Raw genomic sequence first — 16,014 nt, forward strand, 5'->3', positions numbered from 1 at the left:
CTCTCTCCCCCCTAGCAAAGCAAAGTTTTTAAAAATATGCACAGCATGAGGAAACAGAGTTACTGGTTTTGAAAGCACTTTCTATCTCGTTATTTTTGTGAAGAAACTTGTCTTCCATTTACCACAGACTACTTTTCATGATGAAAAGCTTTCAAATGAAAATAAATGAACTTTCAAAATGTATCGACTGCAAAACATGACCAAATGAATCTGACACTACAGGCACAGATACCCTATTACAAAAGAACAAAAAGCCTCCACTGCAGAATAACCAAGCAGTTGCAGAAATGCATAGCACCATTTAACATTTCAGAAGAAAGTGTTAATAAAGTGGAAAAAAAGAAAATAATAATATTTGGAATTGCAAACAGCGTGATTGAAATTGCACAGAACTCAACCCATATTTGCCTGCGGGTGAGTTTTGGAAGAAATCTAATTTAATTAATCTATAAGGATATTGTAAGTCTACAGAAACTACAAAATTAATAATAACATCAGACAAATTAGTGGTTTTCCTCCCATCGCTAATCTCATCTTACCGTTTTTATCTTTGATTTTACTTTCATCCAGGCCATTCACGCGAGATTCAGGCTTAAATTCAATATTTCCCAATTTCAGAACGGCTGCCACCACTTCAAAAACAGACTGTGTTTCATGATCCATAAAACCAACAATCTGCATTGCATTCTGGAAAGGGGACAGATAAAATTATGAGATAAAAGTATCAACATTTAAACAGATCATACTTGCAAAATTCACCATTTACCTGTATTAGCATAAATTAGAAATGTTTTATGAACACTTTTGCTACAAAAAGAACGTGATATAATTACTACACTTAGATAAGTAAGTTTTTAATATAAAAGACAGGTTAAGGAAGATCTGGTAATCAAGCTGGCATGTCAGTCCAGCCCACTTCTAGGATTCATTCAGTTTTGGGGTTTCTAAAATGCAGTACATTTTTTTAGCCACTTAATTTAGTTTATAACCCAACCCAATTTTTCACAGTCAAATGAACAGGTACTGCTGTCTTCTCAGTCCACTCTGTTGGTGTAAAAGCCAGGAACTTTGAGAATCTAAATTTGCATACACTGAGTAACAGGGTCCTGTATTCTTCTTGTCCCGGAGTACAATCAAGCAAAAACACCACAATAAATCATCTTTAGAATCATCCCAGCCCTGTTTTTCTTTCAACTGGGTCAGCATCACCTGGTTCATGAAGCTCAGTCACTGCCATCATAAGCAAGTACACAATATAACCTTTCCCATGATCTGATCAAGGGGTCTGGGCTTTTTTTTCCCCCCTTCCTTTTTTTTTTTTTTCCTTTCTTTTTTTTTCCCCCCTCTATTTTTTGGCCTTTTTCATATCCCCACTAGAATACTCCAGAAACTTGGTTCTTTGTATTTTCTAGTTGTAGCTTTCCTGTGCAAACACACTACACCTTGCATGAAAAGTCCTGGCACTCAGAAAAGACGACCCTCCCAGCCCAGCCCAGCGCCAACAGCCAGACCAAGGGCATAAGAACTCTGCATTAGTGTTGAGCCCTTTGGGGTTTACACCCGGCCCCTCTTGCTTCTTACCCTAACTGTTCTGAAGTTTGCAGCATCATCCACGCCATTCACTTTGGCAGAATCAAGGCCCAGGTAGTTGTATCTGCTGAAGTCCCGCTCCAGTTTGAGTTTGCCTAATAAATCAGATAAAAATATCATTAGTAACAGCATTCCTGCTAGTAGCTCTTTTATTCCAGAACCAGTATTGTCAAGAACTGCTGTTATTAGTAGGATTAAGTTTTCTTTAAGGATCTTTTAATTACAAACTTTCTGAATAAGAATAGGCTTTCTTCTTTGTTTATAATACATTGCAAATCCAATTCTGACTCAGATGTCTGGATAATACCAAACCATATATTTACTTCAGGCATTACTATTGCCACTACCACCAATAATTTGAAAAATGAATCAATATCACATTTCCCACAAAAGAAGATGTGTGTGGAACAGCACATTAAATATAAAGAAGACTCATATCTGAAAATGGCACAAGGGCAACACTTACAGAGGAAGTCTTCCGATGCACCGGACAGTATCTGATAGAAAATGTGAAAGTTTCTTTCACCTCTTGGCTGCTTAACAACACGAGACTTCTCTAGCAGATCTAAACAAACAAATAAAATCTCACAGGTCAGGGAAAGATTGTTGGAGCAAACCCCCTTAATATGAATATAATCCCCCATTGTTTTCTACTTCATTGCTTGATATCAGCAGCAGCAAATTAGATGATGACAAATGGTAGGCACAAACCTTATCACAATGTATCACATTAGTACGTATTTCACAAGAAAGTTATTTGAGCAAGCTGTAAGCCCACTACACTTCTAAATGCTGCAGTCTAGAAGCTGCAAAGAAAACTCAGGTCAGGGAGGCACTGTGCTCAAAAGACATCAACTGATTTACAGTACCATCACAAAATTAAGATTTGGTGAGAATGATTGTATGTGTGAAAGTTTGAAAAGAACTGAAATATTAACAGGCTAAGCACATGGAAGATAGGAAATGAAAGGGGGAAGCCAAATAAAGAAAGATTTTTAAACTGAATAATCATGTAGCACTGTGATCCTCAGGTGCATCAGACTATGAAATAATTACCAATGGAACTGACAGAAGATCCATCATAAGACACTTAAAGGGAAGTGGAAAAGCAGCACTTTGAAAAGCATCACTGCACTGATTGAGTAGTTTGACAAGAAGATTGCTTTGTCCACCGCCGTTAGTGACAGGCGCATTTCTAAGCCTTACCAATAAGGGTAGGAATCCAGGCAGACAGCAGAAGTAGAATGACTTGTAACACATTGCAAACACTTCAGACTCTAGTTCATATTTACCATGGAGGTGACAAATACAATGCACTGAAAGGCTGTGGTCCCCAGAGCACCGGGAGAGGGATGCGATAAGAGAACCCCTGGACAGGTATCTGTGTCACTTGCTGGTTTTGTACAAAAAAAAAAAAAAAAAAAAGGGGGGGGGGGGGGGGGGTTGTCCTTCTTTTCTCACTGGCACACGAGGGCTCCAGACCATTCTTCCAGATAGCGAACCCACCACAGCTCGCTCTGACTGGGGTTAAGTTCTCTCTAAGCTGTGCCCATGCAAGGCACGCCAGGGATTAGCCAGAGAGGGAGCGCCTGCCCTGGAGTTCGCTCCATAAATGGAGGAGCAAGGAGGTGTGCCATAGAGGGTATTCATATTTTCGCTAGCTACAGGCAGCCTGTTGTGCTTGTGTTGCCCACTGAAATTATGTAAGCTTACACCCTTTCTCATGGAATGGGAACCAAAGACCAAACTTCAACCCACAAAATTATACAAGCCTTAGGAGGCCCTCCTCCAAATAAACTACAGCAAGACAGATTGAAAAACTAATTTCTGCTCTAATAATTAGCAAGTGACAACAATGGCAAAATTCAGACAGCGTTATTAATCTTCTGGTTGGCTTATAGTAGGACAAGTTTCAAATATTTTACAGACCAGCTGAATGATGTTATTCCATAAACATGCAATTGCTCAAGAGAAGTGCAGCCACCAGAGTAGGTGACTGAACATAGCTCCCAACAACCAGAGCATGTGACTGTATGAAGACAAATACCTCTTCACTGTTGAATGCATTGTGTGACCACGTCAGAACTTTAACCTTCTTTGAATAGACATTTGTGCTTCTATAACTGAATAACCCTACAGTCTCTTTCCTTCCAAAGGTGGCCCTGTTTCAGCACCTGGAAGTTTTGTACATCCTGATGACAAAGTACACCCAAGATACACCCAAACAAGTGGCTACCCCATGTTACCAGCAGCTCATCTTTACATTAGGATGGGGCAGGTTACAGATTTCCGCTTTTGCTTTTTCCATTTTATTGGCTTTTTTTTTTTTAAATCACAGATAACTAACATCTGATGGTTGATGCTATGTTGGAAAGGCATAGATCAGAAGGTGTAGTTCTCACCAGCAGCCTCATGTGCAACCTCAATACCTCTGACTTCACCTAAGTGTGGGGCTCCCCTCCTTGAGCTGTGGTTCATCCTAACTATCCAGCTGATTAGCCTAACTACTGGATACCGGATCCTCCCTAGTTTTTAATTCATAACTGAAAGGCAGAGGCTGGTCCACCATCCAAGTGTTAACACTTGGGCTGAGAAAGGCAAGGTGAGCGCCAGGCAGTTCAGAGTCACGCTGGCTGTGAAGGTTCTCCAGTGAAGTGTTGGAACGGATCACAGCCAGATTTAATCTCAAAGAAATAAACAACTTCAGCTCCCGCAGTGGATACACACACTTCAGGAAATAGCTGTATTTTCAAAGGATGTTGAAGCAATGCAGCTTGTGAAGCGGTTTGGCTTATTTGGGTTTAAAAACATTCTATATATAAATTTACCCAAATGCTGTTATAAAAGCTCAGCTACATATCTTGGCAAAATATTACATGTAAGCCGCCTTCTAATTACATGCACGCCTTCAGCAGATTTAACAAACAGTTTCTTGAGCATATGTCAAATGAGTTATGTTAGAAGGATAACTGTCCTGGACTTTTCCACCGTAGTTTATCTTATTTATATGTTTTTAGAAGCAAGGAGGCTAACTAACAGTCAGCTTTCCAAAATCCCAATATTCCATATTGTGACAGCTTTCATAATTGAGGAAAAGACTCCAGAAAGTAGTTACTGACAGAAAATCAGGTGTTTACCTTAACAAAGCAGCTGTTACCAATTCGTTTTAAAGCTGTATTTATTCTCTGCTTTTTTTCTTTTATGCCCACATGCAGACTGAAATCAGACTGGTAGAAAAGATCCAGACCATCTGCCCTACTCTTAAGAAAACTTCTTCCCTTTGTCTGCCGTAATTAGCATTTCAATAAATAAACCAAATATACTTTCCTTACACTTCTTATATTGTTCTTATATTGTTTGAATATCCATTGGTTCAGATGACTGAATCCAGCTACATCCCTCAGGTTCTGAAGATTGGTTGTTATTCCGAGATAATGCTGGTTTGAATGCGAGAGATCTGTGTAAGCATCCTGCTAAACCATTCAACCGAACTCAACACAGAAGAAAAAAAAGAAATCGATGCCGACTACCTCTGGAAACACTAATGTACTGTACTGGGTTTACATGGCAAGCTTTTGGTAGTGGGGGGGCTACAGGGGTGGCTTCTGTGAGAAGCTGCTAGAAGCTTCCCCCACGTCCGATAGAGCACATGGCCAGCCAGCTCCAAGACAGACCCGCCGCTGGCCAAGGCCAAGCCCATCAGTGACAGTGGTAGCCCTTCTGTGATAATATATTTAAGAAGGGGCGGGGGGGGAACCAAACAAACCAAAAACACAATGGGACACAAACTGCAGCTGGAGAGAGGAGTGAGAATATGTGAGAGGAACGACTCTGCAGACACCAAGGCCAGTGAAGAAGGAGGGGCAGGAGGTGCTCCAGGCACCGGAGCAGAGATTCCCTTGCAGCCCCTGGTGCAGACCATGGTGAGGCAGGCTGTGCCCCTGCAGCCCATGGAGGTCCATGGTGGAGCAGATATCCACCTGCAGCCTGGGGAGGACCCCACGCAGGAGCAGGTGGATGTGCCCGAAGGAGGCTGTGACCCCGTGGGAAGCCCACGCTGGAGCAGGCTCCTGGCAGGACCTGTGGCCCCGCGGAGAGAGAGGAGCCCACGCTGGAGCAGGTTTGCTGGCAGGGCTTGTGACCCCACGGGGGACCCACGCGGGAGCAGTCTGCTCCTGAAGGACTGCACCCTGTGGAAGGGACCCACGCTGGAGCAGTTCGTGAAGAACTGTAGCCCGTGGGAAGGACCCACGTTGGAGAAGTTCATGGAGGACTGTCTCCCGTGGGAGGGACCCCACACTGGAGCAGGGGAAGAGTGTGAGGAGTCCTCCCCTGAGAAGGGAAGGAGCAGCAGAGACAACGTGTGATGAACTGACCACAACCCCCATTCCCTGTCCCCCTGCGCTGCTCGGGGGGTGGAGTAGAGAAAAATCAGGAGTGAAGTTGAGCCCGGGAAGAAGGGAGGGGTGGGGGGAAGGTGTTTTAAGATTTGGTTTTATTTCTCATTATCCTACTTTTTTGATTGGTAATAAATTAAACTGATTTTCCCCGAGTTGACTCTGTTTTGCCCATCATGGTAATTGCTGAGTGATCTCCCTGCCCTTATCTCGAGCTTTTTCGTTGTATTTTCTCTCCTCTGCCTAGTTGAGAAGGGGAGTGATAGAGCGGCTTTGGTGTGCACTTGACATCCAGCCAGGGTCAACCCACCACACGTACAAATTTACATGATTTCTTTTCAGTTACTTGACCCATGAACTTGACTGATGCAGAGAAATTTAGGATATTTGTATTTCTCTAAATATACTAGAAATTGAATCAACATTCAAGAAAGCACTAAGTAAACACTACAAACAAAAAAACTACACTACCTTGGTACATTCTGAATAATCCAGGAAAAGTTTATTTTAGTCATATTCTCTTCAGCCAGCCACAACCAAGGACATTTTTAGCTATTCAGCCAAAGTTACAGAACATTTTCTAGCCACAGAAGCTTATCTTTACACCCAGATTATGTTAAATTATATTTTCTGTTTTCCTACCTCCATTCTTCAGTTGTCATCAAAAAAAAGTCACTGATTAAAAAGAAAATATAGTAGTGGTTTCTCAGGAACTTTTTCATATTATTCCCACCAAGTTTATAATAATATTCTCTTGAATGAAATGATCCATAATGGTATCAAACAAAACCTACTATCTGGGCAGTATGTACAGTGAAAAAATTACTATTGCACAATTTTAGGAGTCTTAAATCCTGATTACTCCAGTGATAAGCAGTATTTAAAAATGAGTTAATCAAAATGTTTAGTGTTGTTTGTTGTTGGTTGTGGGTTGTTTTTTTTTTTTAATACACTTCCTAATTTAGGCAAGACAATTGCCTAAAAGTGGCAACTGTGCTAACTGAAACACCAAGGGAGATGTTGGAACACGTTAAGATAAAAAAAAAAAAAAAAAATCAACAAGAATGAGTGTCTCTTTCTAAAATGTCTAGTTGTAAAATTGGTACTGTATTTCCCTGAGCAAAGCAGATTACTAACAGCAATCACATAACTAAAATCAACAGCCTGAGCTGTTGGTTTCCCAGTAAGTGCGTAATTACTTTTGTCTTTTAAAAGAACAAACAAGTTGTAAAGAAGAATAAGTTGTAAAGTTATCACTATTACTGTGCTAACTTTAAAAAGTCGTTGCTTTAGATAAACATCATGGGTTTCTTTCATGTTGTTGTTGGAAAAATGGCAAAACAGAGCCCTTTCTTAATCACTTGTTATTTGGACTTTTAAGTACACTGTGCTCGTTAAAAATGGCTTTTTCAAAAGCAGGCATTACTTGTACTGTACTTCACCTGTCCCACTTATCTTCTAGCACTACTGTTATCTTCTAGCTAATCATTAAATCACTGAAGGGCTTAGGCCGATTAGGAAAGATCACCTAAAGCTAAAAAGCTAGGTATCTTTCAGCAGGAAATCCCAGATGAAAATCTAAGACTCACAAATATTCTGGGAAAGATATCACAAGATCCCTACTTTTCAAAAGGTCTGAACAACTGCAAGTGGGAAACATTTCGGACTGTACCACGCAAAACTATTTCAACCATAAAATGAAGTGTACACAAAACCAGTCACAAAAGTAATAAACCAAGTGTGCACACAAACATCGCCTGGAGTACAAAACAGACAGAGCATCTGTGGACAGAGTCATATTTTAGAGCTGTACAAACTATTGCAATTAGCACCTATTACTTTGAAAGCAAACATACCCGGTTTTACATAAAATATATTTTATTCTGTAATTACAGGTGGAAAAGAAACTACTCTTCTCCTTTATCCTGTTCCCATCCCCGCTAACATGGTAGTTATAAGAAATGGAAAACTAAGAATAGTATTGATGGTTTCTGTAATTTACTTCCACAGTATTACACTCTGGTGAAAGCAAGTTACTTACCCAACACTCCAACCATCTTTCTTCACAAGTGCTCTGGGAAAAAGCCTCTGAGCACATAAACACTGACAAGTGTTCGCTGCAACAGCAGTAACCGAAACATCCCGTGGGAGGACAGAAAGAGCAGATACACCTCACACTCAATTCAGTGACAGAAAATGTAAATGCAATTTACCTGTTTGTAAATGCATTTTAGAGCAGCAGCATACCTTTAACCAGGGACTGGCGTTTGTGACAAAACAGTGATGGGATACCTACAGTCACAGGTGACTACAGCAAGGGTTTAGTGTTCAGGAGAGCTCACAAGAGTAATTTGGGCTTCCTAAGCCCATGCACGTGAAACAGGTCAGCCCATGAATGGATGGGCTGGCTGTTAGCTAGCACCAGGGCTGTGCACCTCACTTTACACAGATTCCAGCATCTCCCACCCATTAGGAAAACAAGCTGGGACTTTCACAGAAAACTATCAAAAAGGGAGGATTCAAACAACTCAGGCTTACCATATACCTCAGCTTACTCAGCTGCCTTCACTCTCCTACTCACCCGCATGCCTCAGCTGCTGCCGACATAGGATCAAAACAAGTACAACACATGCTACATGAAATAATTTCTTTTGTTGTCTAAGGGGAAAAAATTCCTGACTGAAGTAATATACTTAAAGATTGCATAAATCACATTAATCTCAAATTTTCCACTCTCAAGTTCCTTTTTATGACTGTACACCATGATATAGCAATATGCCAAATGCCTTACAAATCAGTGCACTCAGAAGCTCTGAGCAGCCATATAATGTACATGTAATGAGTCTGTATGTATTTTACACTGTTCAAACATAAAAATATCTTCAGTTTGGGAACATACCATTCTGACTTAATAGTTGTTACAAACCTCTTCCATTACAATCCCTTCCATCTTATTATTCCCATTCTAATTTTACTCAAAAGATTTACCCTTCCATTTGCAGCACATTAAACATTTCAGATCTATCACCTCCTGCTAAAGCCCATGGACATTTCCATTCACTGCAGACTGGACAGGACAGACATGCAATATGCATTGTCATGATAATTTCACCCTCTAGCTCCATCCCGTGAGAGGCTCACTTGTAGGTGAACCCCTGTCATTAAGAAGTAAGCGCTCACTGAAGGGCACCAGGAGAATGGCGCAAGGGAAGGTCACAATAGCATCGGCCTCTCCAAGAAGGGTCACGGGCAGATTGGCTAGCCTTTCACAGAGATTCACAGCATTTCAGAGTAGGGCAGACCAGACCATTTCAAACAAGACCTTTTAGCCTAATGGGTCTCTGCTTATCTTTACCAGTCTGATAAAATTAGTAGCTTATCTTCATTACCCTTCTTGCCACCAAAATAAACTAGATGTTCACCGTGTCTGCTTCCAGCCACTCACAATATGAAATACAGCTTGGTGACATAGGCTGCGATGCAAAAAGCCCGCTAACTTCATTGATGTTTGGAAACCAAGCTCATCAGATACAACTATTAAAGTTTAATCAAAATATTATGACACCATCTTCACATCACACTAACACCAAACCAACAGATGGACAGAAAGCAAAGAAAATTTATGAACAAACTAATCATACTTTTCCTCTTAAGGATAGGAAACTTCAGCACTACTTGACTTCCTATTTGATGAATTAAGAAGACAAATCCTAAATTTGACTGAAACCAGAGTAAATTGTAAGCAGTTTAAGCAGAATTTAAGCCCCTGATATCTCCAGAATAGTGATACCTCACAACAGAAACATTTCTGTTGCAATGCAATGCTGCAGATGTGTGGAAAAGAACTAAGGCAGGCAACAAACTTGCTTTAAAACTGTACAGAAAATCTCTTTTAAAGAGAGGTGGATGGACTGTCAAATTCTGCAAACATTAAATCAAAGATGAGGTATATTAACACACAGCTACAGGAACTCAGTATTTACCTGTGACATACCCTGCCAAGAATGGGGTGTTTCATAGTTCAACAAATAACATCTTTTCCACAACAGGGCTTACACATAAGGTCTTTATTTTTAAATTTAAATTCATCTTCTTGCTATTAGATATTTACTAAACATGAGAAGACAGGGAAAATGCCTAAAATAGGCATCTTGTAGGAAGATCTAAAAATATGTCTGCCCTTGATTACATATGTCATCACATCTTTGTAATTACATGTAATGTTCTAATTACAACATGCAAAGATTTATAAGGCAGATTATTTAGATCGCCTTTTGATATGACACAATGTTTTAATTAGATGACTCAGCACAGTACTTTCAAATACAAACTGTTGAATGACCACTCTACAAAGCAGGGTTCATTTTTATGTACCTGTTTTGAATGTGAAATAAAAAGAAACAAACAACACAGCTAGCCTGCTAGAACCTTTTTGTTCGTATTTAATTATTGATGAATACACTCAGTACGTTTGGCCTCTAATTTCGTTGACTGCCAAATGTCAAAGTTAATAGATACTCGTAAACACTTAAACAGTGACTGCTTTGAGTTTCAAGACGTACTCTTTCACAAAAATCATGCTCTTTCAGGCACAGTTCCAAAAGGTGACCTGGTCCAGAAAAAATGTTTGCCCTATGAAAAAAACCCAAACCTATATTTATGCATAAAATTCTTCACAATGTTTTAAAATACTTATATTATATATGGAGAGTTCAGTTCACCTTGGATGATTCTCATTATTTCACAACCAGTAAAATTCCAATGGAGTCAAAAGTCAGTCTCTAGAAACAGCGACGAATTTGGCTGAGTGGGAAGAGAGGTCAAGGCTAGGTCAGTGACACCTAGTATAGTCACTCACTGCCCTCCTCCATCCCTTTGCAAAAATAAGTAAAACAAACAAACATAGCTTTATATATAGCACAGAAGAGCAATTTCTTTTAAAAGCTGCGTTTAAATTCTCGAAGGCAAGTCAAAGCATCCTGGGCTGGCATTCAGTTCCCAGCCTCTTTCTTCCCAACAGAGCGCTGGTTAAAATTTCTGCATTGCTATAGATTTCCTAGCAGCATCCTCACATCAAGTAACAACCTCTGAGGCCACCTTTCTCTCCCTAAACTCAACAGCTGCTCATCCTCTCTCATGATAAGCCTTTTCCTACACTGTGAGGTGTGTTAAAATTAGTACAGAACACTTTGATTCCAAATAAACGTATCCACCTCGTGGTGTTCTCCAGCATACTCTGGAGCACTCTTACCAATTACAAAACAGTGTACGTCAAACATCAACTACCATAAATACAAGACCCATCAACTCAAGTAACACAACTGATCCCAGGGATTCAAGTATAAAAGGAGCCTCAGATACTCTCATCCATCTGCTACCAGCTTCAGAGACAATATACAAACACACGCACATTGCTCAGTACCTTTTAAACAGTACAGTACATTTATTATTCACGACTACTTCAAGTCTGTTTTCCCTTACTCTAAGGTACACTATTCAGCACCAAAACAACAATAAAATTAAAAAACAGAATTTATCACATAATGGAGAGATTTGATTAGACAAATGCAGCTGACCTTTTCAATAATTTAACCACCTTCCTTTTTGAACAAAACATTTTAAGCTGTTAATATGCTGATACCAAAAGTAATACTCACAGTTGCTTATAACTCCTCCAAGTGGGTCACCCTTGAAATCAAACTCAATATCCATGTATTTTCCCTGTGAAAGCAACATATTTTAAGACTGTAAGTTCTGTTTAAGAAAAACTGCTCAAGACATTTTTTTTAAGAAATTAGTTGGTTATTTTTACAGGCTAAAAGAGCAATCTGGCAACCTCCTGTATACTCAAGTCAAATTCTGAAAAACAGAAAATGATTCAAGGCTTCTAAGACAATTGCATTATCACGGCCAGAGATTTTCATGAGAATAGCATTAATCAAGTTTGTAATGCAACCCAGTAATTTGCTCAGTTTCTAAGGTTCTATGAAGAAAAAGCACGTTATACAAACTTTCACCAGAACGCCAAGAACACCAAACAATACTTGCGGCCATGTAGGTATTACCATGCTTATTAACGGAAGAATGCAGGAAGAAATTTTCTTCCACACAGACTTATTTTCTCAGTGTCAAATCTTGGAGCGTGAATCAAGGCAGTTGAAGGATAGCCATTTAGTTTGGCTTGAAGGACTGGCTGGCAACGATTACTGTTAGTAATCGTGGGGTGTCTGTCCCTAAGCGTGTGCCTGCCTTGTAAAAGTGATGGATTTTTCCCACTGAACTCTTTGCCTCGTAACTCAGGAGACCAGAGGCAACAATTAACAGACTGTCACCGCAAAAGCGATTTCATTTTTAGCTGTGCTGGCACAGTGTGTTTCCTTGACTTCTGTTTGACTTTTCAACATCGCAGAAGATCTCTCTGGTCTTTGCATTATTTTAATTTATATGACAAGTGTTTAATGTAGTAACAGCTACGTTTTAACAGTGACAAAATGGACAGACCCATACTGTGCAGAAAAGGCAAAAGCAGCGCAGCTCACATTGGCAAGGAAGTTCAGAAAGATAAAAACTGCTGGTAGTAATTCAACCAAATTCCACAAGCCACGCACAGAAATGATCTCACCACCCTCTGGTGCTTACTTAACAGAGGACAAAAACAACCTATTGAAAAGAGAAACCTTGTGTTTATACTTCCTTATTCACTGCAGTTAGCAAGAGTTTTCTTTTTTTCTTTCTCTTTTGATTTTAATTACAGAACATAAAAACCAAGCACTTTACCTTGACTCCCTCAAAGATATTTTTTCATTTACTGGGTATTTTGTCCAGATTGGCTTGACTCTACTTAAACTCTATTCTTCTCCTTGCTGGCAGCTGAGGCAGGCTAGACAGGACAGTATTTGTGCTTTCTTGTTTGAAGTTAATTCTGAGCTGATTCAAATTTCAGAGATAAAGAATTAAATCAGATAATGAAACTTTAATTTCCCAAGGACTGGGCCAGCTGGATGGTTCCAAAAGTATTTTTAGCTTTGTGTTTATAAGGAAGGACTTGAAAGGCAAAATACTAGTTGGTTGCACTTTGTCCTGGAAAGACTTCTGTTTGCAAATGGCACCTCTCCTCGTCTCTGTCTCCTCCTCCTTTCTGTAGTACGTCATCTCTGACAGCTGCAGTTTTTCTACCCTTTCTATCCAAAAAAATTTTCTACAGTGCCTCAAATTTTGGCCCTGACCTTGCTTGCATGGACATTTGTGAAGCCTGCAAGGCCTGCAATGAAGACCCTTCGCTCTGTTCACACGTAGGGGCAATGACAGCCACAGAAAGAGCATTCATAGCCGTGTGGAAACGACATCGGCAACCCTCGAGGATCAGACGGGAAGGGGAGAGAAGTCACCCATGTGGAAAAAAAGCCACTCTTCAGTGTCACCATATCTCAGGCTTTTACCCATGCACTTTTATTTGCAATGCACCATTTTTCCAGCGTACTAATTTGTCTTCCGTTGTCTACTTTCCACATTTCCCTCTATATTACTCTTCTGCACGCAAGTGAGCAAATTACAAAGTTGCATTCAGTCTTCTGATTTTAGCAGGAGAAACTATGGTGAATACTCACACTTCTGAATCTCCCAACTCTCGTTTCTGGGGTTTTTTTGGTTTGGTTTGTGTTTTTTTTGGGTGGGTTTGGTTTTTTTTTGCAATCAATGCCTGTAATTTCAAATTCAGTTTCATGCTAAAAACCCCAAAACTCAATCAGTTGTTTATAAAGAATACAAGCAAAAAAGTAACATTACAAATGCTTACATTAAAACTAAAGTTGTAAACACAGGTTGAAACATCACAGAGAGAAAATGAGAACCTGAAGTCGGAATTTTAACAAACAAACAAAAAAAGCATACATATAGACGGAAAATGAGATCACACAGAAAGATCAACTTGCTAAGCAGACCAGTTGCTAGGCACACGGTCACCGACTTTAAAGCCACCAGTGCCAGAAAATTAAAGAATCCAGCTGCACTGTAATTATGTTTTCATCCGGTCACACACTGTCACATCCTAATTTTTTTTAACCTCTACTTTGATTCTGCATAGAACTCTACGCCCACATCAGAAAACAAGATTTCTGACAAGGTGGTGAAACATCTTTTAAAAACAGGAGTGCCTGCTAATAATGCACTACTAACACATTGGGGAAGGAGAACATGCTCAAGTGTACAAAATGAAATAATCATTGCTACTGAAGGTGTTTGCCTTCTCCAAACATCACGGTCCTCAGGCAACTACAAGAAAGTTCTCTCTCCAAATTAGTCATTCCCTCCTTACAGATGCCTTGATGGCTGATACCAGGTAAAACAGAAACAGCCAACAATATAACATGCTCCCCTAAAATAAATTAAAATTCAGCCTTGAAGCAAATACTTACAAATCTAGAGGAGTTGTCATTCCTCACAGTTTTGGCATTTCCAAAAGCTGGGGAAAGAGAAAAACAAATATAACAACCAAATCTATCAGTAAAAAATATTTAAATGCTAAATTATCTCTGACTGTTTATATATTTAAAGGAATCATAGACTTCTGAGAAACAGTACCCTATTCATTGCATGGGTATCAGTCACTGGGGATAGACACAGTGTGACAGACAAGATCACAAATGAGAAAACACCTATGGAAGTCCAAAGCAGCTTTGTCTCAACACTTCCTTTATTTACAGAAGTCAAAGAAAAACATACAAGGGGAGATGATTCAAGGACAAAACTGCACCTGGATTGAGCATATAACCTTGGGGTTTGAATCATCAAATTTAAATTTTTATTACCCAAATAACTTTAAATATAGGAAATACTTCTTTCTTTTCAACTCAGAGGAAGAAATGAATCTTAGTTCCCAGAACTGAAGATGGTAAAAGATGGAGGCCAGCACTGAAGAAATTACAGAATGACACTTAAAAATTGTTTGCATAGGACAGTTTAATCAATGCTTTGAAACCGATTTATTTACACCATTCCAACACATTTATCCTAGCTTAAGCTGAATATTAATCAGCTGAAATGTCTGATTTACAAAGAAAGTTTAAAACACTCTCTTCAGCTTGAACTAAACTAGTTTGGTTTTAATTTCTTTAGCTCAAGTTTTCTGACAATGAAAGCTCTCCAAGAGAGGACTTCCCAGGGCCATGTTCAGATGGGCAGCCACCAGCTTAGAATATAGGCAGGACAAGAACTTAGGCTGGAGGACAATTCAAGCTCTTAACATCACACAAGGTCAAAGCACCCCGAGTCAAACAGGAGTGTCCCCTGCATTATTAAGTATGGCACTCCTACTCCAACAGGAGACTTTATTTATCCTAGCATCTATTTATACAGAATATATATTTTCAAAGATCAAGTCAAGTCAATGTTTTTTGGACAGAAATAAGTACATGCTTTTAGGCTTCAACAAACTTGCATGAGTAGACTTATTCTTGATCAAAGAACTGAAGCCAAAAGGGAAAGTTTGTTGCTCTTGAAGGCCAAGGATAAGTGAAAGAATTGTTTTTAAAATCTTTATGCCCTGCAATAAATCATCTTTTCAACAACCAAATCTCTGAGCTGCATTTTCTTAAACACAGCGCTGAACAGTAGAGTCATTTATAACTGCACAGAATCAAGCACAAACGTTCTATTATAAAGCACAAGACACATTCCTCAGTTTTCCCTTAAGTTCATTGTTTCTAAAAGTTAATTTACAGTAGCAACTGTACTTAAAAAAAAAAAAATAATGCCCATAAGATAAATTATGCATATGTAACGTTTATGTCATTTTCTTGCACTGCAGCTCGACTGAAACAGAACTACGTAACCAAAGAAAAACAAAACTAACCACAAATGCTTAATTTCTGTCTAAAATGTATATAAGCAGCCAGGCTTGCTCAGCAGCCTCGTGGAGTAATCCAGTGGCCTACCTTCCAAAAAGCAGTTACCACTGCACCATGTAGAATAAATAATACCTTAAAATAATAAGGCACTCTTCTGTAAGCTTACTCTATTCCTCTTGCAT

General features: G+C 39.5%; 1 protein-coding gene across 4 annotated transcripts in view; it reads right to left on the minus strand.

Annotated features, from left to right (window-relative positions):
• The window catches only part of MYO1B (myosin IB), a 98,421-nt gene that overhangs the window by 42,126 nt on the left and 40,281 nt on the right, over positions 1-16,014 (minus strand). For all 4 annotated transcript variants that reach the window (XM_075710049.1, XM_075710047.1, XM_075710048.1 and 1 more), the window contains exons 5-9: positions 14,402-14,448; positions 11,645-11,708; positions 2,057-2,155; positions 1,582-1,685; positions 540-687 (exon numbers count right to left, since the gene is read on the minus strand). In XM_075710049.1, the coding sequence (XP_075566164.1) occupies positions 540-687; positions 1,582-1,685; positions 2,057-2,155; positions 11,645-11,708; positions 14,402-14,448 (462 nt within the window). The remainder of the gene's footprint in view (positions 1-539; positions 688-1,581; positions 1,686-2,056; positions 2,156-11,644; positions 11,709-14,401; positions 14,449-16,014) is intronic.

This window comes from Pelecanus crispus, chromosome 5 (assembly GCF_030463565.1).
Source record: "Pelecanus crispus isolate bPelCri1 chromosome 5, bPelCri1.pri, whole genome shotgun sequence".
Lineage (NCBI taxonomy): Eukaryota > Metazoa > Chordata > Aves > Pelecaniformes > Pelecanidae > Pelecanus > Pelecanus crispus.